General features: G+C 36.0%; 2 protein-coding genes across 5 annotated transcripts; one reads left to right on the top strand and one right to left on the bottom strand.

Moving 5' to 3' along the window:
• Positions 1-167: 167 nt before the first annotated feature.
• LOC103981989 (uncharacterized) lies at positions 168-3473 on the bottom strand. The gene is made up of 5 exons (XM_009398773.3): positions 3231-3473; positions 1937-2305; positions 1368-1814; positions 916-1272; positions 168-753 (listed from the first exon to the last, which is right to left on the bottom strand). Exons 1-5 carry the CDS (start codon positions 3351-3353, stop codon positions 343-345), a joined length of 1707 nt encoding a protein of 568 aa, XP_009397048.2. The 5' UTR covers positions 3354-3473; the 3' UTR covers positions 168-342.
• Positions 3474-4536: 1063 nt separating this feature from the next.
• LOC135651598 (putative casein kinase II subunit beta-4) lies at positions 4537-24030 on the top strand. Of its 4 annotated transcripts, none has more exons than XM_065171813.1 (5): positions 4537-5269; positions 6949-7164; positions 19094-19903; positions 19982-20100; positions 20188-22173. In XM_065171813.1, the coding sequence occupies exons 1-5, from the start codon at positions 5032-5034 to the stop codon at positions 20641-20643; spliced, it is 1839 nt and encodes a 612-aa protein (XP_065027885.1). In that variant the 5' UTR covers positions 4537-5031; the 3' UTR covers positions 20644-22173. The 4 variants fall into 4 exon arrangements, with proteins under 4 accessions (XP_065027885.1, XP_065027893.1, XP_065027888.1 ...); XM_065171821.1 differs by lacking the exons at positions 19094-19903; positions 19982-20100; positions 20188-22173 and adding exons at positions 22186-22295; positions 22393-22558; positions 23567-24030 and having other exon boundaries at positions 4661-5269; XM_065171816.1 differs by lacking the exons at positions 19094-19903; positions 19982-20100; positions 20188-22173 and adding exons at positions 22186-22295; positions 22393-22561; positions 23567-24030 and having other exon boundaries at positions 4665-5269.
• Positions 24031-24243: the final 213 nt, after the last annotated feature.

Below are 24243 nucleotides of genomic sequence, written 5' to 3'. Positions count from 1 at the left end.
GCGGATGCCTGCACAAGCTCACACTGCGGCAATGTCCGTGCTTGTATTGAACCTCTTTTATGATTCCCTTTTCAGGCATGGCTCATCTAAACTTTATATTTACAGAGGGCGCAGAGGTTTCTGCGAACTCTTATTTGAAATGATTTCGTCATCCAACCAAGCTTCTTAACATGACATCAGATATTGACATCAACGTTGGATATCATCAAAACAGGCATTGTAATCTATATAACGTCAACAAATACAAGATTCGGACGCTACATTTGGCAGTCATGCGCTCCATGATTGACTACATGCTCTGTGCTGCGGCCAGCCAACTGTTGTTGTGCCCTTCAACTTCTTCTAGGCTTCTAGGGTTTCGGTCAGGTCATCTACCTTCGCTTTTATGCTTCGACAACAGTTCGCATGCACTGTAATCACTTCCTTGGAGTTCTTGGTGACTTGACAGAATCCGCTGAAGTAGAGGGTGTCCAAGAACCGAACACTCACGCCCAGCCGCTTGAAGACTCCATTAGATTTCAGAAACGCCAGAACATCTTGATCGTGCATCCTTCTGAGGGTTTTTCTTGATTCGAACCACATGTCGAACAGCTTGATGGTCTTGTTATTTGAGGCCACATAGAAAAAGCCAGTGTTGATGTGATTGGAATCATCGTAAGGCCTGCCATTGTAATAATCACAGCTTATCTGCAAGTCCTCCCCATAGAGACTCAACCTGGAGAATGGATTCCTTAGCCACATTATGTCCATATCCTGATTACAGAAACAGAAGAAGATCTTAGATGAATTAAATGTCTTTTGGTTTTCAAGCCATCGTTTGACCTCTGAGGCCTTTGTTTTACCATACCAAAATGAGGGATTGAATGATGAGCATCAGGCAAACCAAAGCAAAGTTAGATGGGTAATTTAACCTACCGTGAAAATGAAGTTGTATCCATGCTTGAGAACTTCTCCAAGAACCACAACTTTTTGCCACACCAAATTGATGTATCCATCAGACATGAAGAGCTGCTCTTTGGAGAAATTGAGACCCTCAGAAACAAGCCTGTAGCAATGAAGTCTGTGCATTTTACAGCGGTCGAACGCAGTCTGATCGACTGTGATGAGGAAGAGGTGGGTGATCAAGAATGCAGTATCCTCCCCTTCCTTCAAGGTTCTTAGGAAAAGATAGAGCATGCCGTTCTCTTCAACATATGCCTTATTCAAGTAACTGATGACCAATGTCTTGTTCCCCATAGCAGCAGCTTGCAGAGATGTTTTCAGCTGATGAGTCTGGGCATGAGCAACAAGATGATGCATGAGCCTGAAAGAATTCTGAACTCTATTACGAAACATAACCTTACTTGTATGATAAACGTAGAACTGACCTTCCATGATTTGGCACAAGAACTGTGAGCAGAGAATGTGACATTAGGTGTTCCATTATTATATGTTTTCCAGACATCTAAGGTGGCTGTGAGATCAGCAAACTTTGCTTTGCTGCTGGGGCAGCAGTTTGCATGCACTGTGGCGGCCTTTGCAATATCAAGAGTACCCTGACAAAAATTGGTGAAATGTGCTGTGTCCAAGTATCCCACTTTCATGTCCAACTGCTGGATGAACCTTTTAGATCTCATAAGATGAAGCACATTATCTCCCTTCATGCTTCTTGACTCATTCATCACAGCATATGATTGCTTGAACAAGGCCATGGTCTTCGTATTTGAAGAAACAAAGTATAAGCCACTGTCGTAAAGATCGCCACTTAACAGCATGTCTTCTCCATTGTGATTCAACCTTGGGAATGGGTTTCTTAGCCACATGACATTCATATCCTGCAAGCAGAGAAATATGTAAGGCTGCGAACCCAATATAAACTTCGCAAGCCGACATAACTATTCGGGTCTTTTTCCATGGTGTTGGCAGTAATCGATGGAATCAGTGTGAAGAAACTTACTGTGAAGATGAAGCTGTACCCACGCAAGAGAACTTCTCCAAGGAATAGGGTTAGCGTCGAAGCGAGGCTGATTAAGCTTGTAGATTGGATGCTTAAGGCCGGAGAAAGGAGAAGAGTGTCAGTGTAAAGCTGATGGCAATGGAGTTGAAGAACCGTGCAGTGGTTGTATGCAATCTGATCGGTGGCGACGAGGAGAACGTGTCTGATCAAGAACGCAGTATCCTCCCCTTCTCGCATGCTTTGGAGGAAAAGCTGCAGCATTCCATTGTCTTCCACAGAGGCCTCGTTGATTACTCCTATTATCAAGGTCCTGTTCCTCGTGGAAGCTCCCTCTAATTCCATCCGAAGTCCATCATCTTTTGGATTCGTCTGTGGACATTTACAACAAGGAAATATAGAAAAAAGTAGAAAGAAATAAAGCAAAGTTGCGCCATTCTCTGGTATTTAAAATCTACACAAGATGGATGATTTCCTTAGGGAGTTCTGAAGTAGTCTGTATGTAAGTGTTTTATTGTCTGCAATAAGATTGAGATTTAATGAGCATAAGATTATTATTTTGGATTTAAAACTTTTGAGTTTGTAGTTCATACTCTAATAAAATTATTAAGTTATCTTACGTCATAATACTTCATTTATAGTTGTCTACTTCACACCAATCAAAACTATTATATTAATTATCTCATTAGATACTTCGTCGCATCTTAGAACTCGACATCGATTTCCTTTTTATGTGGAAAAGGTTTTAAATACTTATTTTTGAGTATGTTTCAAATTCAAAAATATTTCTCTTAGTAACCACTCTAAGTAGACGAAGAATGACTGGGCTTCTATTCTATGGGGAAGGATTTGTATAGTACTCAACAATCAAGCAGCAGCAGCAGCAGCCCTTGTGTCTGTTCCAAAAAAGAGCAGTCTGAATGAATCATTTTGGGGAATCAACAACCCACCCGAGCTTTAGGACTCCCTGTAGATTAGCATGTAAATAACACTCTGACACTCACAAAACAGAGGTTCAGCTGAATCCTTAAAAAGGGAAATTATGGACAATGAAATGCCTCTATCATTGCCCGGTGGTGGAGATAAAGACAAACCAGAAGCTTACATATCGAGGAACCTGAAGCATGGGATGATGTTGGGCAGTCCCATCAACAAAACCTGTTGAAATCCCAAGACTAGAAGTAATAGGCGAACTGTGTGCAAGCCGTGAGATGATTACAGATTTCCTCAAACTGTGTGCGAGCCGTGAGATGGAAACTGCACAACGTATTTTGAGCAGGGGCACGTACGTACGTACCAGGCGAAACATGGGTAGTACAGACACCTGCGGCAGCCATAAGCTATCGGACACCAACACGGTGACCACAAGAAAGCCAGCGGCGCAACCCGAGACGACGAAGCCGTGGCGGCGGAAGCCCATGTTCGATCTCCTAAGTTCCGAGAGAGGTACGCACCTGCGGTAGTGATGAGGTGATCGATCTGGCGAACTCTTCGAAACCAAATGGCTTGGTCGAAGACCCGTTGATGAGGTGATGACTTGTTCAAGACACTAAAATTTACGTGTTGGATCATCTCTATCTAAGCCAGCCAATAAAATTCACGTTTATGTTTTCCTTTCCTTTGTATACAATATATTTACGTCGGGGATTCGGTGGATGCAATCAGTTTTTGCTGCTGCACTGTTCTGTTTGACGCATATGCACAAAGCCGGTGGGCCACTTTCACAGCAATTAATGATGTCTTGCCAAATGAGAGGATTTCTTGCAGCTGCTTAAATATTGGTCAATGAAACTGTATCTAAAGCTTAACAATTAGATCTTAATCAGAGTCACATTGGCAATGCTGCCAGTCACGTGATGCAATTAATTCCCACCCGACAAGGAAATCATTAACAGTTCCGACCACTTTACCTGCTTCTTAATACCTTATGGTTCATGCTTTGGGAGAATATTAATAGTAATGTGTCAGTTGGCTATATTAAACCGATCGTGCAGTGTTATTGACCTTTATGTGTACTTATTATATGGATTGCGTGTCACAGTGTTAGACCGTGACTTTTGGAGCAAATCTTGATTAGGTCCACAAAATTTAATTTGATTTCAAGAGGTGTCGTTTATAAGCTTGCAAGTAACGTATCTGTCCCAACGAATTCTAATATGATACGTGTTAAAAATTATATATTTAGTTAAATTAAAATATATATTTATATATATTTATTTTATCCTCTACCGAAATAATTATAAATTAATATGTGAAATATTTCTTCGCAGGCTCAAATCGGTACGTTTGTCTTGTTCACAGACAAAGCCCATTACAGGCTTATATGTACATATGGTGCATCCTTGAACCAAATCCGTCAACAATAGAACAAAAAGATTCCTAATTGCTCTCAAATCTGTGTTCAAATTAGGGAAAGTGAGATCATAATCCACACTTTTCGTCCTCTGAGTGGCCTTGCACTACTTGATTGTGAGGCTGGAATTTGCACCCGATCCCACCGGCACATTCTCCTAGGGGAACGTAAGCGACCCTCAGGCGCTTGAAACTACCGACGAAACAAAAGACATAGGCGAGATGAACGGCCCAGATGCGCTACCATTCTCTTATTCATTTCGAGCAATTCCTTCTCTCACTTCGTTACTGATTACTCGTGGGTGCACTCGTTAGATGATTGGAGAATTTTAAGAAGGATCAGTGTTAAGACCGTCGCCTGTTAGGGTACGACTGAGAGTAACGGTGTGACGAGTGAGGGAAGCATTCGTCTATCCTTGATCCCCGATTGCCTCGTAATGACGACGCCGGCCCTGCCGCTTCCCTTCGTCTGTAGCATTTGCCCTTCCGATCGCGAAGGGAAGAGCAGCTCCCTCGTCTCCTCTCGGAGAATGATAGGAGCGAAACCGTAATTTTCGATCAAATTCCGAGGTTTCTCTCCTTTATTTTTCGTCATATTTGTGCAACCAAGCATTTCCTGGCATCGGATTGGCGGTATCATTCGGATTTGTGGGTTGGTGTTCTGTTTCGTCGCGACAAGGGGAGCTGAGTTGATCTCTCGCAGGCTTTGGGAAAGGGGGGTTGTTAGGGGCGAAGAGGAGGGAGGTATGCATAGGGATCGGGGAGGGAATGGGTCGAGGGTGGAGACCGGAGCCTCATATCGTAGGCGGATCAATGGCGCCCTCGACAAACACCTGGAGAGATCGTCAACGGCGACGTCGGAGGTCTTGAACCGCAGGGAGAGGGAGAGGGATAGGCTGTCGGTGCCGTCCACCTCTTCCGGAAAGCACCTCGAGCACCAAGACCAGCGTTCTGCTTCTCTTTCCAAAAACAAGTACTCAGATGGTTAGATTTTCTGTATTTTCTGCTATCTCACTTAGTGTTGTGTGTTCTTCTATATTTGGAGAATAAATGGATCTGTTTCTTTGGATCTTTTAACAAGTTCTCATCATCGAATTGTTTAGGGTTTTTGTTAGTGTATGAAATTTTAAGTAAATGAACAGATGTATTTGGTGTAATAATGCAGTAAAATTAGATTACCACTCTTGATGTCTCCAGTTACTTAGGTTTAGTTATTTGTGGTATAGTTAGCATGTGAAATTGGTGATTTTGTTTCCTGCCGATATACCAGATTTTGTCTTTAAATATATACTGAAAAAAATTGTAATTTTGGATGAAATTTCGTGTTTTGGTAGAGTTAGATAGTTTGCTTGATGTTTTAATACTGGCATCATTTTTAAGAAGACGGATGAAGATTTATTTGTTTCATATTTTTCTTGTCACATGCTATTTTTAATTATTAAACCATCAGCATGCAATGTTTTTTTGTATGGTAACAGTTGGAATTCTTATTTAATCTCCCCTTCTCATCTGTTTGCAAGTTCTATTTGATGTTGCATTATCAGGTTTAGGATACAAATATCTTTCTTTAAGTGATTAACAAGTCATTGCTTGGTTCAATGGCATTCTTTTTTTGCACTACCATTTAGTATTTGCATCAAGCTTTTGTAGTGGTGATGACATTTTGCGGCTAACATTGGATGGCACATATTATAAACCAAGTCCTTAGTAATGTATTGACACTTTATATTTGTCAACTGTTTATATTTAGGTCATTTATTGTTTTTTTGACAGTTTTGATTATATTGCATCTAACTTGAGTACTGATACGATGATCACAGTAAGTTAGGCTATGTGTGTTTAGGGAATGGCAAAAGGAACTCTTTGCTTTCCCAATCTCAGGTTTAATAGGATATCGAAATCTTTCTTAAGAGGTGAGTTCCAGACTGTAGGAAATTAAAGCATTTCCATACGCACACTTCCTTTATTCCTAGCTAGAATGTTTGGAAGCGGACATGAAATGCTGGTGGTTAAAGTATCACATAATGTATGTACATTATGTGAAGCATATGTGGTCAATCATAAGAATCCAAATAGTTTTTAGCTAAGTACGAATCAAGAATTATACAATCGACTATAAATTGTTACTAAATAAATATGTGCCAAGGTAAAATAAAAAGAATTACAGGATATCAATTATTCTCATTTAGGAACTATTTCAGTGATAAACTTTATGAGGCAAGTATATATTGTATGATCAACTATAAATTGTATATATGTCTTCAGTTTTTGAATTGAGATCGTAACTTGTGTGGAATATTTGATGCTAAAATTCATTGGTCTGGAGTTGGTGAGAAATGCCATAGAGATGAAATATAGTGCAATCTAGTTCTCAGTTGATTTTTCTTGTGCTTTTTTGAGAATTAGTGCACATGCATCTTGATTGTGTCATGATCATGGTTTTGTAAATGTGATGATAATTTTTCATTCTCTCTTCCTCTTATTAATCCACCAAACATATGCTGGCTTACTTGCTTCTAGTCATGGTGTGGAGAGATTGCTGATTTCTGTTGGTGGTGGTATATGTTGACTTCATCATCTGTATTCTCATGTGAGTCCTGTCATATTTATACCTGTAAGCTTTCTGACGATGCTTTCATTACTATTCCTGGAGCCGCAAAAAGAATCAGAAACAGATAGTGAAGAGTCAGATGTCAGTGGTTCTGATGGGGAAGACACATCTTGGATTTCATGGTTGTGTAATCTAAAAGGCAATGAGTTCTTCTGTGAGGTTGATGATGAGTACATACAAGATGATTTTAACTTATGTGGTCTAAGCAGTCAAGTACCCTACTATGCCTATGCTCTTGATCTAATCTTGGATGTGGAGCCTTCCCATGGTAATTTTTAGTTTTGATGCATTTATCCTATGCATACTTTTGTCTTTATCCTTCTCAACATACTCATGTTATTCCCTGTGGTAATTCACTGATGACGCATGCTGCTGCATCGTTTGATCTTAGTTTGCTTTTTGGTTTCCTTGGAATTGAAAGCAATAATTGTTAATTGTTAAATATGTTTTATTGTTTGCTTCCTATTAAGCTTTATATGGGAACTTTGAACTTGGGTCACTTATTTGTACCCTTTCATTTCTTGATTTTTAAAGTAGTTTTAAATTATTTATTGGAAAACTATAAAATACTTTAAATCTTGGGATAGCACTTGTATATTAAGAAATTTTAAAGATCTCGTCTTTTATTTCATTCCAAAGGACATGATAGATGAGCATAACTTTATGGAATGAAAGCTTAAAATTTTAAAACAATTGAGAAGCCCAATAAAATCATCAAATCCACTATACTTTTATCTTATTGACAGGTGTAAACAACTGACATAAAATTCAAAGACACTCCTATTTAAAAATTCTTAAAGAAACTGAGGTTTTTCTTCTTCTTTGTTGAAGATAAGTTTTTGAGGCCTCCAAATCAGTTTCAATTTCGAGAAAAAAAACATTTGAACCTTTTGATTTGATTTTGGGATCATTGTGAATCAACACAAATTGAACTGTCCAAGATACACAGCTTGTTCCTTGCCTCTGATTAATATGAAACAGGATGCTAACCACTGGAAAAAAAAAAGTTCATATACATGCTTATTTCTTATAAGTGTTTGTTGTTTGTTAAAAAAAAAAATTGCGATTTAGTATTGGTTTTGAAAAAATGCATTATTATGATATCATCTTTTTCATGAACATTTAATTTGAATATTGTCTAAGTTTAATTAAGTTGAGTTTTTGTTAAAGTTATCTATTATCTAGATTTTGCTATACTTGTCTTTTTAAAGTCTAAGGATGAAGTTCTTCACAAATTAAGATCTTTGAGGCTCAGACTAAAATCTAATTTGATAAGAGATTTAAAATCTTAAAGTCCAATAGAGAAGGTGAGTATACTTCAAATAAATTTGCCAAGCTATGTGAAGATCATAATATAATTCATGAAGTTATTGCTCTCTACTCACCTTAGCTTAAGACTAACCCAAAATTTATGGGAATGCTCTTTTATCTGTCTGTATGGAATTTTCTAAGAGAATAATGATGTAACTTCTTATGAATTTTGGAACGGATACAAACCGAAGCTTAGTTACTTCCGAATGTAGGGTATTGAATTAAGATTGATATCCTTGAGCCTAAAAGGAAGGAAGAGAGGTCCTTCAACTGTAGATATTCCCTATATAGCATTAACTATAGATTACTTGTAAATTGTAATGAATTCTGAAAATTTTGAATCTCAAATGATATCTTGATTGAATCTAAAATTGTATTATTTTTTGAAAGCATATTTCCTTTTAGATATAAAATACATACCATTGTCCTACATCATTCTTCTTCACCTATTCCAACCCTATAGAACTTATCTTAAACCTGAACCCAAGAGAAGCATGAAAGCTTGGATTACAAGAAACTTTGGTGAAAATTGTCTCATACTTAGTAGAAGATACACTAAGTTCATTTCAAGAGGCGTTGTGCTATGTTTCCTTTTGGAAGGAGACGGTGAATTGTAAAATTGAATCCATTACAAGTAATAATACTTGGATTGTCACTTATTTATCTCTTGCAAACAAACCCCTAGAATATAAGTGGATTTTCAAAATGAATACTAGGATCGATGGTATGATAAAAAAATATCAGGCTACACATATAGCTTAAAGGCTCAGGCAAAAAACATACATCGATTATTTTGACATGTATACGCCTATAGCATGGATTATTATCATCCGTGTCCTACTTGCTTTTGTTTCTATCTACAAACTTGTAGTTCATCAAATGGATGTAGACATTGTTTTTCTTCATGGAGATCTAGAAGAAAAAATCTATACGGACCAACATGAACTTGTCAAGCCTGGACAAGAATGGAAGGGGTGCATGCTGGTTGGATCCTTTTACAAACTAAGCATACGTCATGAAAATTTTGATTTTGTAATTCTATTTTTTGGTTTTCAAATCAATGAATATAATGAAGATAGGGAACAGATTTATTCTGTTTTGTTTTTATGTTAATGGTATTCCAATCTTTACTTTTGATTTAAACCTCCTAATCAAATCTTTTTTTCTCATTATTTTGTTACGAAGGATTTTGGAGAGGAGAGGTTGATGTTGTCCTCTTTCGGATGAATACTTATTCCACTAAATGAGTTTAGTTTTTGAAAAGACAACTGACTAGTCACACAGTAGATGCATAAGCATCAATCATTATTTTGTTCTTAATTTTTGGTGTTTATATTTATTTTGAGATAATTTATGTTTTTGTAGAGATTATCATAGCACTTATAAGGAAAACCATAAATTACAATTATACCCTTTCCTTTTACAGTTTCATCTCAAAAGTTATGATTTTATCCTTGATTTAATTCATCTCATTTCGAAAATTATGACTCTACCCCTGCATTTTATCATAACGTTGCCTTATTACTCACATGTGTTCTTGTTGAATCTGTAAATACCCAGTGCGCATAATGCCTGCTGCGAGCCACAAGCACATGTGACATGCAATTAGTAATGCATGGGAGTAATAATGCAGCATTATTCTCGAGGTGCAATGGTAAACAACAAGGATAGAGTTGTAATTTTTGAAATTAAAGGTTAAATAACAAGGGTAAAGTCATAATTTATGAGGTGAAACAATAAAAAGCAAGTGTAAAAATTATAATTTGTAGTTTTACCCAAATAAATGCTTTGAGAATTCCCACAAAACACAAATTACCATAAAATAAATATGAATATAAAAAAATTAAGAATAAAGTAATGATTAATGTTGGTGTGTACTATATGATCATCTCATTTTAAAGACTAAACTCATTTAGTGAAGTTAATATCCATATGAAGAAAATAGAGTGAATTACATCTTGAATTATGTTCCTTTTATCCATATTTCGATTATCTCAACATAGTATGAAAAAATTTATGAGGTGAAACAATAAAAAGCAAGTGTAAAAATTATAATTTGTAGTTTTACCCAAATAAATGCTTTGAGAATTCCCACAAAACACAAATTACCATAAAATAAATATAAATATAAAAAATTAAGAATAAAGTAATGATTAATGTTGGTGTGTACTATACGATCATCTCATTTTAAAGACTAAACACATTTAGAGAAGTTAATATCCATATGAAGAAAATAGAGTGAATTACATCTTGAATTATGTTCTTTTTATCCAGATTTCGATTATCTCAACATAGTATGAAATACGTCTTTGTGGGTTTACATGTTAATGATTTTACACGAGTATCTTATTTGTTCATGAGAGTATCTAAAGACTGTCTAGATCATTTGCTGCGGTCATCTACGAATTCTCTCATATAAGAGCCTTCTTCTTGGTTTCCACGAAGAAAGATATTCTTCACATCCATTTGATGAATTAGGAGTTATGGATGAGAGCAAAAACAAGTAGGACTTGGATAGTAGTAATTTACACTATAGGCACTTATGTGTTGAAATAATCAATGCCAACTTTTTGTCCAAACCCTTGAGCTATAAGTCTAACCTTATGATTTACTTGTGAAAATCAAGATTACTTGTAATGGAGTCTATTTCATAGTTCACCTTATTCTACAAGGAAGCATCCGGAGAGCACATAATCTCTTGACATAAACTTAGGCTGTGGTTAGGAACAAACTTGTATTTTAATGTACGGTTGGAGAAAGGGGTTTGAGTGAATATGTAGTTGTAGAATGCTTTTAGTACTTGGTAAACAATAAATGAAAACTGTATTTTAAATGTACATTGACATGAGTGTTGTTTGGTAAAATTATATTTCAAAAATTCATTGAATATTTTGTGACAAATTTACCCTTCTAATATTTTTAATATTTATTTAAAAGTGAATATATATTTTTTATTTAAATTAATAAGTAAATAAATAAAAAAAATGAATGTATGTAATCTTTAAAAAATTTCATATGGCCCAAATATATAATAAATAAAAAAATAATCATATAAATAAATATAAAGATAATCTTTAAAAATAAATAATAAAATTTAATCTTATAGAAAATATCGATCATATTGGTTTCTTACTAAATCATTTTGGCAATCTCGTATTTTTTTGATAAAGTCATAGGACATTTTTGAAATTTGAAAAATTGCATTAGCATCCTACAAATACTAAAATGCTAATGCTATCCTGAAATAAAATGAGCATTTGAGCATTTCTAATGTAGCATCCAGGCCAGATGCGGTTTGATAAAAATTTACCAAGCACCAATTTGCATTTGTAATGTGCATCGGACTCTCACTGCAAATTTCTAATGTGTTCCTAACTCCTAAGCATACTGTTAGTGTGTCATTAATAAAGTAGGAGACCATCACCAAGGTTCCTCGCAATCCTAGCTCTATTGTTTCTCCTTCTAAAGGGGTTGGAAAAGGTGAATAAGAATCACTTAAATGTTAGTAAATATTTTAGGTTCGAAAGGAAAGATATTTTTAAAGAATGAAGCATCTCTGGATTTAATCGATGTCATTTGAGGTTTCAAAAATTTCAGAATCACCATAAAGAATCTACAGGTATTGTAATGGAATATCCTATAAAGATAATATCTATAGTTTTATGACCTATCTTCCTTTCTTTTGGGCTAAAGAATATTAACCTTAGCTAAACACCCCCATATTTAGAAGTAATAAAGCCTTGGTTTTTGTTCCAAGCACCCCCTGAGAAATCCTATGAAGTATATAATAGGTGGATAAAAGAGCCTTCTCATGAGTTTTGCAGTACTCATGAACTAAGGATTAAGCTGTCAACCATATTGATTTCTATTCTTTCTTTCAGCTACTCAATTAGATTGAGAATAGTGAGTATTATACCATGATCATGGGAAATTAGTAGAAGATAGCAAGTTCATTTTGAAGTGCACTCACCTCCTATAGCAGAATTTAAGATTTTATTCTCTTATTAAGTTGGTGTTCAACCTCAGCTTTATATATCTTAAATTTGTTAAGAATTTTATCCTTAAACCTTAAAAGCAGTGATTTAAAAAGCGCTAGGTGCCAAAAGGCGCCAAGGTCCAAAAACGCCCGAGGCGCTAGGCGCTCGCCCGAGCGAAGCGAGGCGCTAAAATATAAAAATATATAATATAATTATTTAAAATTTTAAATAAAATATGCTATTTTAAATAAAAATTCTAGTCGCGAGCAGAGGGAAGGCTCGCGGGAGGGCTCGCGGGAGTCGCGAGCAGCGGGAGGGCTCGCGGGAGGCACGAGCAGTTGGGAGGGCTCGCGGGAGGCGCGAGCAGCGGGAGTCGCGAGCAGAGGGAAGGCTCGCGGGAGGGCTCGCGGGAGTCGCGAGCAGCGGGAGGGCTCGCGAGAGGCGCGAGCAGCGGCAGCGGGAGCAGGAGCGACGAGCAGCGAGATCGGGAGCGGCAGCGGTAGCGGGTTACGGTTGGGTAAGGGTTAGGGTTGGGTAAGGGTTATATCGGTTTAGTTGGTTCGATTGAACCAACTAACAACCGAACCAGACCTAAAATCTTGGTTCGGCCACTTGGTTTACCTAGGCGCTCGCGCGAAGCGCCCACCGCCTGGGCTCGGGCGAGCGCCCAGGCGGCGCCTGTTTGAAGCGCGCCGCTGGGGACATTAGCGAGGCGCTCGGGCCTCGCCTCGCCTCGCCCGAGCGCCTAGGCGAGCGCCCGAGCGCCTCTTTCAATCACTGCTTAAAAGTGAAAAAAAATATAACAGTAGCAAAATTTAGAGATGTCATCAATAAAGGTTGTGAGGTCACAACCTTGTAGGTCTTAAATTTGTTAACAACTTTCTTTTTAAACTTTAAAAGTAAAAAAGGTTAGTGTAGTAACATTTAGAGATATCATCAATGAAGGTCACAAAATAAGGACTTCCACCTCTAGTAGGACCCCTATTTGAATCACAGCCATCGCTATGTATTTTTATATAGGATATGCTTAAAACTAGGTTGTTTGGATTGAGCATAAATTTCACAATTACATTCAAATTAGAATTAAAATTTGGAATTAGTTAAGATTAGACATTAAAGAAATTAAATCAAAATTGATATGATAAGTTTAAGTTGTTAAATGTCACAAGATTTAGAATTTAAAGATGATTCTGCTTTATATGTAGGAGTAATTACATTGATCTTAAAAAGGCCCTCAAAAATAACTTTAGTGGCTTTTAAAACTGGAGCCTAACTATACAAGGAGAGATTATATTTGGTACGTGCATTAAATCGCGAAGTACTGGCCTCTTTCCTAGACTGAGTATCAGGTTATAGTGACATATATGTACAAGGTAGAAGTGACACATCACATGTTTCATTCCCCATGATTCCACTTCCTTTGTTTGGGATCTTGGGATCTTATAAGAGGAAAACCAATCTTGATCAGTGCAAGCATATATGTTAGCACTAGAATCTAACCATGGTAGGTTAGATTAACAAAAGGGTAAAAAAACAAAGACCTTAATAATATTAACTAGAGGTTTAGGCTTAAAAGATGTTTTCTTCTATAAACTATCTTTCTCCTTTTGCTAGAAGAAGGATGAAGCAAGATGACATAGCAGAACCAATCATGTTCCTGGCTTCATGTACCCTTTGGGTTTAGGATGACACCTAGAGTGTTGGAATGAGTTAGAATTAGGATTTGTGAGGTTCTTGAACCTCGGTTTAAATCCCTTATCCTTGGGTATAATGATACCCTTGGGATTAAAGTTATGACATTGGTTCGTGTTAAAGTTTTTATGGTTTTGGAAATGACTCTAGGATTCAGTTATGTTGAGCTTGGCTTGCATTTGATTTTTCTTGAGCCTCCCTTTGCCTATACTGGTGTTCTATTCTAATGGCTTAGATGATGTACCTAAGAATTTGAGAGGTTTGAGATCTCCAAGTCTCTTGACCAAATTTAGACCAAGGTGAGGTTAGTCTATTTAATAGATATAAAACTTGATATGATTCACTAAAGTTGATACCACCCCTTTGAATTTTATGAATTAGGTTTGTGAATTTCTTTATTCATAGGTAAATGATCTACCATTTTAAAGTTATTAAGATCAAATATAGTGAATTTACTAGCACCTTCAGAATGACCTACAACTCGTATGAATTGTGTCTTTGATTTGACTTGTGTTCTAAGGTTTATCAAATTTCCTTGGTAGTTCATGTTTTTTAATAGGTTTCATATAGAGTCTTCCACGTACAAAGTATTCAACTTGTTTAGGAGATTTTTTAGAATCAGAAGACAATCAGATTTAGAAAGATTAATGCGTAATTTTTTGAAACAGAAATAAATAAAAAAGTAACAGAACAGATTTTTTTTCTTTTTTTGAAAATAAGTTTTTTTATTAATAGAACATAATTTTTTAAGAATATTATATATAAAGAACAAAGAACACAATAGATTTAAAACAAATATTTTTTGATTTTATTATTTTTTAAAATAAAAATTGATTGTTTTAGTTCCTTAAAATAAAAAACTTTTTTTTGGTTATAAATTAATTAAGTGGAGACAGAAACAGAAAGTTACAAAGGAGGAAATTTTTTTTACTGATAACAGATTTTTTACTAAAACATATTTACACCAATGGGAAGACAAAATATGATATAAATATATTTAGATTTTTTTTGAAACCCAAACAAACAGGATGATCAAATGAATATTTTTAAATTTAATGTTTTAATCCGAAAATAAAAAGTGTGTAAGTTCTAGATAATAAATAACTCTAATGAAACTTGATTTTATTAAACTTTGGTAATATTCTAACTAAATGTCCATTCAAAAGATAATATCATAATAATGCACATCTTTTTAAAAAAAATACTAACCCATGATTTGGTTATTATTTAAAAAAAAAAACAACAAATGCTTGAGAAAAAAGTTAGCATGTATATGAGCAATTCTTTTTTCAGGTGGGTTAGCACCCTATTTCTTATTTCATATTAATTGGACGTGAGCAAATAGGAAATTACAGGGACGGCACCTTGTAATTTTACCTGTTCATTGTAAACCAAGGATAGAAAATTTTCTCTCTCTAACAATCTAAGTGGAGGATATTGGACAAAAGATGTTTCTGGAGATTGAATTAAAATCTCTCTCTAACAAAATTTGATCAGTGATGAACACTTATTAGCCAGTCATAAATAGTAAAATTACTGGTGATCTCCATGGTGAACAACATAAGCAAGAAAGTTCTCTTGGCCAATATATGAAATTGGATTGCAGTTGTTAACAATGGCCAAAACTGATCGAACTTGAGTTTTCAGTGTCTGATTAGAACTTGCTCAAACTGGAACTGCTAGTGTATATTGGTTGAAGAAACCTTTGTCTTTGATAATTGGTGTTGAAGTAGTCATTAAACAATTTGAGATTTTGCTTCTGGTATTTCATTTCTCTTCAGAAGCTTTCTATCAATTGCCTCTGTTGTTTGAATGATAGAATCTTGGGATCTTCTGTTGACAATTAGATTACATTAGTAATAAACATTAAAACAGCCATTCTAAAGACGTGAGATTCAGAGAACAAGATATTGAGCTAAGTGGTTAGGCAAGGATATGAAAATATGCCATAAGCAGGGCTTCAACTCAAATTCTGTTAGTTGTATCAGGGAAGGGGATACTTGTTTACTTCCAATCTATAAAGGTGCATGGATCTTTAGCAAATTGATATAGTGAATCTGATTTAAATTTATCTTTGTTGTTCAAAGTCAAACATTTATGCAATGGTGAACTATATAGGAAGGAGAGTTAGCTTTTTAGCTGGCTTTAAACAATATGCATGTCAGCATTGTGTTAAGAAGCATTTGGGTGGAATATAATACATGTTATAAAAGGAATGTTAAACTATGTACAATATGAGCAAGTTCTTCCAAGGGGTTTTTTACAAGGGGTTTTTTAAACGACATGATATGGCTGAAACTTATAATTTATAGATAAATGAAATTTTCATTTGTTCTTTGTGTATGTGTATTATATAGTTCAGTTTTCTCCCTTGATATAATTGTTCCATTAGAAGTTTCTTAGAAAATAATCTTTGCTTTCAAGGGGTAAGACTATGGAAATTGTCCCTTCCTAAAATCCGCATGGAAGGGAAACTTACCGAATGGGGCTTGTCTTTGAGTTTATTTGTTATTTTATTATTCCAGATCTTTTAAATATTTCTTTTGGTTAAGTCTTAGACATCTGTACTTTTTTACTTAACAATAATATTTCAAATAACTTTAGAAGGCTTTGAACAGCTAGTTGCTACAATCAGGTGTTTATATTTTGTTTGATATTTTGCTAAACTCTATGTTGTTTGGTCCTTGTACTCTCTTTATGGCATTGTAATTTGTTGTGCATGGCCAATAATGAAGTAGGCTTAGATTGCAAAATGGGTGTTACAAGATGTGATGGGGATTGGTAGGATCTTTGAATTGAACCAATGGGATCGAACTTGATTGAGAAAATAACTCTAAATTTGCATATATATATATATATATATTCATTTTAAGTAGCTAAACTTTAGGAGATATGAAATGAAATAAAGACAATATAGATGTATGCTAAAAAAAAGATCTGTTTGTGTATATATTTCATATCTATCTTTCATAAAAAATAGTAAATTTGATAATATAAATAATATTTTTCAAGAAATGAAAACCGTAGAGAACAATCCATTAAAAATAACCATCATACATATTGTCCAAAGATATTATTAGAGTTATTCAATTAATATTATGTATATATTATACAAAAGATATAAATTTATCAATTTGTAGCTTTAAAGATAATGATAAGCTTCATTATGGTTCTAATGCTTCTCTTATCACCAAACAAGTACAAGAAAATGCAAAAACATATAATGAAAACTATTTGAATTAATTCTGTCTCCGATTACATTTTTGTTCATTTTTTTAACAAATTAAGAACAGTGATTGCAAAAGGCGCTCGGGCGCTCGCCTAGGCGCTCGGGCGAGGCGAGGCGAGGCCCGAGCGCCTCGCTAATGTCCCAGGCGGCGCGCTTCAAACAGGCGCCGCCTAGGCGCTCGCCCGAGCCCAGGCGCTGGGCGCTTCGGGCGAGCGCCTGGGTAAACCAAGGCGACCGAACCAGAATTTTAGGTCTGGTTCGGTCCTGGTTCGGTTGTTAGTTGGTTCAATCGAACCAACTAAACCGATATAACCCCAACCCTAACCCTAACCCTAACCCAACACTAACCTGCTGCTGCTGCCGCTCTCGATCCCGATCCCGATCCCGATCGCGATCTCGTCGCTCGCTGCCGCTGCTCGCCGGTGTCGCTGCTCGCGCCTCCCGCGAGCCTTCCCGCAGTTCGCGCCTCCCGCGAGCCCTCTCGCTGCTCGCGCCTCCTGCGAGCCCTCTCGCTGCTCGCGCCTCCCGCGAGCCCTCTCGCCTCCTGCGAGCCCTCCCGCGAGCCTTCCCGCTGCTCGCGCCTCCCTCGAGGCCTCCCGCTGCTCGCGCCTTCCTCTCCCTTTCCCTTTCCCGCTGCCGCTGCCGCCGCTCGCTGCTGCTGTTGTTGCTGCCGCTCGCCGCCGCTGCTGCCGCCGCTCGCCGCTGCTGCCGCCGCTCGCCGCTGCTGCCGCCGCTCGCCGCTGCTGCCACCGCCGCTCCCACTCGCTGCTGCTTCCTCGTTTCTCCATCAAGCTCAGTAAAATAATTAAGTTTATTTGAATTTTAAAATAAATAATTTTCTGTTAATAGATTAATAATATATTATTTTGATTTTAATGTTATTAATTTTTATTTATTTGAAATTATTGTTAGGTTTCAACATAAATGGCAAGTGCAGAAAGCAACTTAATAGAGTCTCCAGTGGTATCAAAAAAAGATCCTGCATGGAAGTATAATTATTTGAAGGATCCGAAAGATCCTAATGCAGTGACTTGCATATTCTGTGATAAGACTACCAGAGGTGGTATTTTTCGTGCAAAACAACATCTAGTAGGAAATTTCAAGAATGCAGCAGCTTGCAAAAAATGTCCACCTGAGGTAAAAGAAGAGTTGCTGAATTATATGAATGAAAAGAAGACACAAAAGAATGAATCTTATGGGAATTTACCAGAAGACAATGTTGAACATATCAGAGATGAAGAAGAAGATTATTCTACGAGTATTAACCCAAGTGAAAAAAGAGTATACGACAAAAAGGGAAAAGAAGTTATGAGTACTAAGAAAGGTAGAAAAGGACCGATGGATCTATATATGCTTCAAGGATCCCAGAAACAACAAGGGCAAGCAGGAGGCTCAAAATTGAGACAAACAAATATAAGTGATGCTTGTGATAAAGAAATAAGAGGAAGAACAATTCAGCACATTGCTCGCTTCTTTTATCAGGCTGGTCTTCCCCTTAGTACAACTCGTTTAGACAGTTTTAAGGATATGATTGAAGCTATTGGAAGATATGGTGCAGGATTAAAACCTCCAAGTTATTATGAGATGCGAGTTCCATTGCTGCAAAAAGAGTTGAATTATACAAATGACTTACTAAAGGGTCATAAAGAATCATGGGCAACACGTGGTTGCTCTATTATGTCAGATGTTTGGACTGACAGGAGGCGCAGGAGTATAATTAATTTTATGGTTAATTGTTCTTTGGGGACTATGTTTGTGAAGTCAATAGATGCTTCATCTTTTGTAAAATCTGGAGACAAGATATATGATTTACTTGACAACTTCGTGGAAGAAATTGGAGAACAAAATATCGTTCAAATCATAACCGACAATGGAAGCAACTATGTTTTAGCTGGTAATATTCATCTTTTGATTTTGTTAATTATTTTATCTTTAATTAAGTGTGTTAAATTCTTAAGTCTTATCATTTTTGTTATCCTTTGTCTCAGGTAAATTGCTTGAATCAAAAAGACAACACTTGTATTGGACTCCATGTGCAGCACATTGTATTGATTTAATGTTGGAAGATATTGGAAAGATCTTAGAAATCAAGAAAACCTTAGAAAGGGCAATTTTTGTTGTTGGATTTCTTTATAATCACATTGGGGCTTTGAATATGATGAGAGAATTTACAGGGAATAAAGAATTAGTGAGACATGGTGTTACCCGATTTGCTACTTCATTCTTGACATTACAGAGCGTGCATCGTCAAAAACATACTCTGAGAAATATGTTTACCTCTGAGAAATGGGTGACAAGCAAATGGGCAAAAGAAGCAAAAGGCAAGAGGGCTGCTGATATCATCTTAATGCCATCCTTTTGGAATCATGTAGTTTATATATTAAAGGTAATGGGCCCTCTTGTTCGAGTCCTTCGGTTGGTGGATAATGAAAATAAGTCTGCAATGGGATATATTTATGAGGCTATGGATAGAGCAAAGGAGACGATTAAAAGATCTTTTAATGAAAATGAAGAAAAATATGAGAAAATTTTTACAATCATTGACGAAAGATGGAATTGTCAACTTCATCGTCCCTTACATGCAGCAGGATATTATTTGAACCCTGAATTCTTTTATAAGATTAAATCTGTTGGATTTGATGCAGAAGTTTTGAGTGGGTTATATCAGTGTGTTGCAAGATTAGTTCCCAGCATTGAGGTTCAAGATAAGATTATTCATGAATTATCTTTATATAAAAATGCTGAAGGTCTTTTTGGAATTCCAATTGCCGTTCGATCCAGGACAACTACCTCTCCAGGTATTAATAATTTGATATAATTAATTTCATATATATTATGGTACTATGTTATTGCTAATAATAACATAAATTTTGCAGCTGAATGGTGGAGTCTATTTGGAAATTCCACCCCGAACTTACAGAAATTTGCTATCAAAGTACTTAGTTTGACATGTAGTGCTTCGGGTTGTGAGCGAAACTGGAGTGTCTTTGAGCATGTAAGTATTACTAAATATTTTTATTTTAATTAATTTATTTATTTAGATATATGTATTAATATATTTTTAAATTATATGACATGACAGATTCACTCGAAGAGAAGAAATCGGTTAGAACATCAACGATTGCACGATCTTGTTTACATAAAGTATAATCAAGCTTTGAAGACTCGTCATGATTTGAAAAATAGATTTGATTCAATCTCATTGCAAGATATTGATGATTCAAATGAGTGGTTAGTAGGAGAAATGGGTGCTAACTTGCAAGATGCTGAAGACGAGCTTGTATTTGAAGATGATAGATTGACGTGGGGAGATGTGGCAAGAGCTTCAGGTGCTGGAGAATTACAAACATATACAAGACAGATGTCAAAGAGAAAAATGAGTGCAAAAGCATCAAGCTCGGCTCCTGCTATTGTTGAAGACATAGAGAATGAAACATATCTTGATGAAGAGGAAGGAATCGAAGAACAAGAGGAAGAAGACGAATTCAATGAAGATGATTTGTGTGAAAATGACGATAATATTGATTATGATGAATGACTTTGATGTAAAATTTTAATGTTTTGAATTTTGAAACTTTTTGTTAATGTGACATTGTGATTTTGTATCTTAGATTTTCTTAATTTAATAGCATATTTTTATTTAAAATTTTAAATAATTATATTTATTAATTATATTATATATTTTTATATTTTAGCGCCTCGCTTCGCTCGGGCGAGCGCCTGGGCGAGCGCCTAGCGCCTCGGGCGTTTTTGGACCTTGGCGCCATTTGGCGCCTAGCGCTTTTTAAATCACTGATTAAGAATTACTCTCTATCATTCCCTTTTTATTCCTTATACCATTTCCTCTCTATCATACACAATAATGAATGACTGATGTTGTGACAATTGTGGTAGGTGAGAACTTTGATGGTCATAATAGATGTCATTCCCTTTTTTATTCCTTATAGCATTTCCTCTCTATCATACACGATGATGAATGACCGATATTGTGACAATGTGGTAGGTGAGAACTTTGATGATCATAATAGATGTGAATTATCAAATTTTATTTTCCTATGTTTGACAGTCGATCATTTTCATCTCATCTCTATCTTGGCTCTCCTGTTTTTCCCCTTGACTCTTCTCTTTCTTCTTCTGAGGATGTGTAGTCAGCTGAAATTGTTCAAATTCTCCCAACTCAAGATGAGTGCAATTGATTCTAGATGTTCCCACCAATTTCTGTCCTAACCATATACTAGGTACGGATCAAGTATATCTTATTAAAATCAAGTGATAGGCAAACTATGAAATGTAGGTTGGAAACTCATAATTCTCTTTTCATGCACATGCTAGCTTTCTTTTACGATTATCACTGTTGATATAGTATTCTCAACTGTCTTATCGTAATCAGTTAAGAACGATAGTGAATTAAAAGTCAACTTTTCTTGTTAGTTTTATCATTTTCAAGTACTCCATGTTATTACTAGCTATCCTTTTTCTTCGCCCTATTAAAGTTGATGGGCTTCAACTTGCCACTTGGTTCTCCATGTGTTTCATATGCCCATTGACAAACTTCCTTAGTAGTCCCAATCAGTTAAAATGTTAGGGGTTCGAGTCCCATTGTCTCCTATGCATGTTATGTAATGGATGAATGGGTGGAAAAAAAAAAAGAAAAGTTCCTTCCCCTTAAGTAAATAAATAAAGAAAGAGGAAATGGCAGTTTCAGGCATAGTACATATGCTATTTAGGCTACTCCTCAAGTGATTTTATTTAATATCTGTACTTTCTTGTGGTACATACATTAGACTCTGTTCATTTAATTTATATCTCATACTTTTGTCATTCAAATAGACTTGTATGTCATTCAATTAATCATTGTAGTCCAGTGTGCTTCCAATATTCATGCCAATGTAAACCTTTTTTACTCTGTTTAAGTTTGGTATTTCAGTGGTCCATCTCATATTGAACAATTGCGTGATGATAAACTGCATACACATGAATAATAAACTCTCTTGCCTACATGGTGATTTTTACTTTAAATATTATTTGTCGTTATGGTTGCAATCATGTGGTACCAATTACGTCTAATTTTCATGCCCAGATGATTTGTTTACTGAAGAACAAAATAAGTTAGTTGAAGCAGCAGCTGAGATGCTTTATGGTTTAATTCATGTCAGATACATATTAACCAGTAAAGGAATGGCTGCAATGGTGAGATCTTGTACTTATTCCCCATATTTGATGGTATCAGTTTTTATTCTTAATTGATTGGTATCAAATGACATTTTAAAATTTCAATTTTTTGTAGCTAGAAAAGTTCAAGAACTATGATTTTGGAAGATGCCCTCGAGTTTACTGCTGTGGCCAGCCTTGCCTTCCTGTTGGCCAATCAGACATCCCTCGATCCAGTACTGTGAAAATATATTGTCCAAAATGTGAAGATATATATTATCCTAGGTCGAAGTACCAAGGCAGTAGTATCCTTTTCAAGCAATCATTTTAAAGTGAAAATAGCTTTCAAATCTGAAATACTTGTTAATTTTGTTTACATCATGATAAGTTGCTTTCTAATTTGTATTTCATGCTACTCGTCGCATGTATAGATCAAATATATATTCGAGTTCGAAGTAACATGTTCCAATCAAATCCAAGATATTCTAGGATTTCATTTGGATTTTAATCTGGTCATATCCTGATCTGACATGAATTGGTACTACAACTATATCAATAAGCCATAGTTCCCAACTATATGAGGTTAGCTACATTGATCCTATTGTACCATTGAGCTTTGCTGAGGGACACTAGTCAAATATATATTCAAGGGCTATCACATCCATTACAAAGGGCCATCATACCCATTATATTGTTTCTGGTGAGGTGTTTGTTGTCTTCTATCTTCTCATGGACCATTAATCTGAACTAACTTGCATGCGCTTTCATAGCTATCCAATTCCACTTGAAGTTGAATTAATGGTTTAACCCATACATCAATGTATCTGATTATCATTTTGTGCTGTTGATAATATATGTGATTATGGTTAAATTGCATCATTTGAGTTGTTGATTGTACACAAAACTTACTATATTTACATATACCTACATGACTTTTCCATTGTGTAATTAGCTAATACAATTCCAAGAAGATCTTTTTAACTCAACAGCTGGACAGATCAACTAAAACAAACATTGATACAACCTGAATCAATCGTAAAGAAAATGCGGTATATGAAGATTTATTTTCATTGACCTGATCCATTATAAGAATTTGTTTGCATTATGCAAAATTAGGGTCAAGCCTGATGGTCTTGCAAGTCTTACATGGATGCATATGTTTATCCTATCAAATTCTTTTTCAGAAGTCAAAAATCAATATGTGAATGTTAGTTGGCCCACACACACACATATAATTGGAGGGAAGAACTCATACTACCTGTGTAAGTTGCCTTTAGATAAGTTTGTTGAACTTTTCTTGACTTTGTTAGATGTTGATGGAGCCTACTTTGGAACAACATTTCCTCACCTGTTTCTGATGACTTATGGACACCTGAAGCTGAAAAAGCCATCACAACGATACACTCCAAGGGTATTTGGATTTAAGATTCACAATCCTTGATGCCAGAGTTGATCTGTCACATGGAAGGGTCAGGCTGCAGCTGAATACACAACTCTATATTGAAAGAGGTTGCTGCCACAAACTGTATCAGTTCTCAGAATGTGACTGTACACGGCTTCACCATCGTAGAATTTTAGGAAACACCTGTCGGATGGCTTACCTATTTAGTAAGCTGTGTATCTCAGTGTACCTGTAACTACTGAACAAGTTTTATGGTTGATCGATTTGGCCTTGTGCATTGCAGGTCTTGCCCCTTTTGCATTGGGGCCCAAGATGAATATTTCAAACTCGACATCTACCATCACTACAATTAAAAGTTTCTTTTTCGAGGCATATGTATGCATTTCAATCCTTGTACTTTTCTGATAAACCTTATATTTGTTCCAGGTGCTACAGGCCACTGCTGTAGTTCATGTAACTGTCATAATGATATTTAATTGTTTGGTCCAATGGATTATGCAATGTTAGAGAGTGTTTAAAGCCCATTTGCATTATGCAACGGTGGCCACATATTTGACCCATGAATGGTTGTATTAGCGTGGCAAT

This window comes from Musa acuminata, chromosome BXJ1-4, assembly GCF_036884655.1.
Source record: "Musa acuminata AAA Group cultivar baxijiao chromosome BXJ1-4, Cavendish_Baxijiao_AAA, whole genome shotgun sequence".
Classification (NCBI taxonomy): domain Eukaryota; kingdom Viridiplantae; phylum Streptophyta; class Magnoliopsida; order Zingiberales; family Musaceae; genus Musa; species Musa acuminata.
Note: the sequence above shows the minus strand (reverse complement) of the source record. Positions and strands in the feature narration are given on the sequence as shown.

What these genes read in the sequence shown, in the direction of transcription:
- LOC135651598 (XM_065171804.1), top strand. Translation starts at nt 18,030, where the DNA reads ATGGCAAGTGCAGAAAGCAACTTAATAGAGTCTCCAGTGGTATCAAAA. An exon ending in AAGCAACTATGTTTTAGCTG is followed by an intron (nt 19,000 to 19,093) that starts GTAATATTCATC and finishes CCTTTGTCTCAG; the next exon opens with GTAAATTGCTTGAATCAAAA. An exon ending in CAGGACAACTACCTCTCCAG is followed by an intron (nt 19,904 to 19,981) that starts GTATTAATAATT and finishes TAAATTTTGCAG; the next exon opens with CTGAATGGTGGAGTCTATTT.
- LOC103981989 (XM_009398773.3), bottom strand. Translation starts at nt 3,353, where the DNA reads ATGGGCTTCCGCCGCCACGGCTTCGTCGTCTCGGGTTGCGCCGCTGGC. An exon ending in CTTGTGCCAAATCATGGAAG is followed by an intron (nt 1,273 to 1,367) that starts GTCAGTTCTACG and finishes GCTCATGCCCAG; the next exon opens with ACTCATCAGCTGAAAACATC. An exon ending in GATACAACTTCATTTTCACG is followed by an intron (nt 754 to 915) that starts GTAGGTTAAATT and finishes TTCTGTAATCAG; the next exon opens with GATATGGACATAATGTGGCT.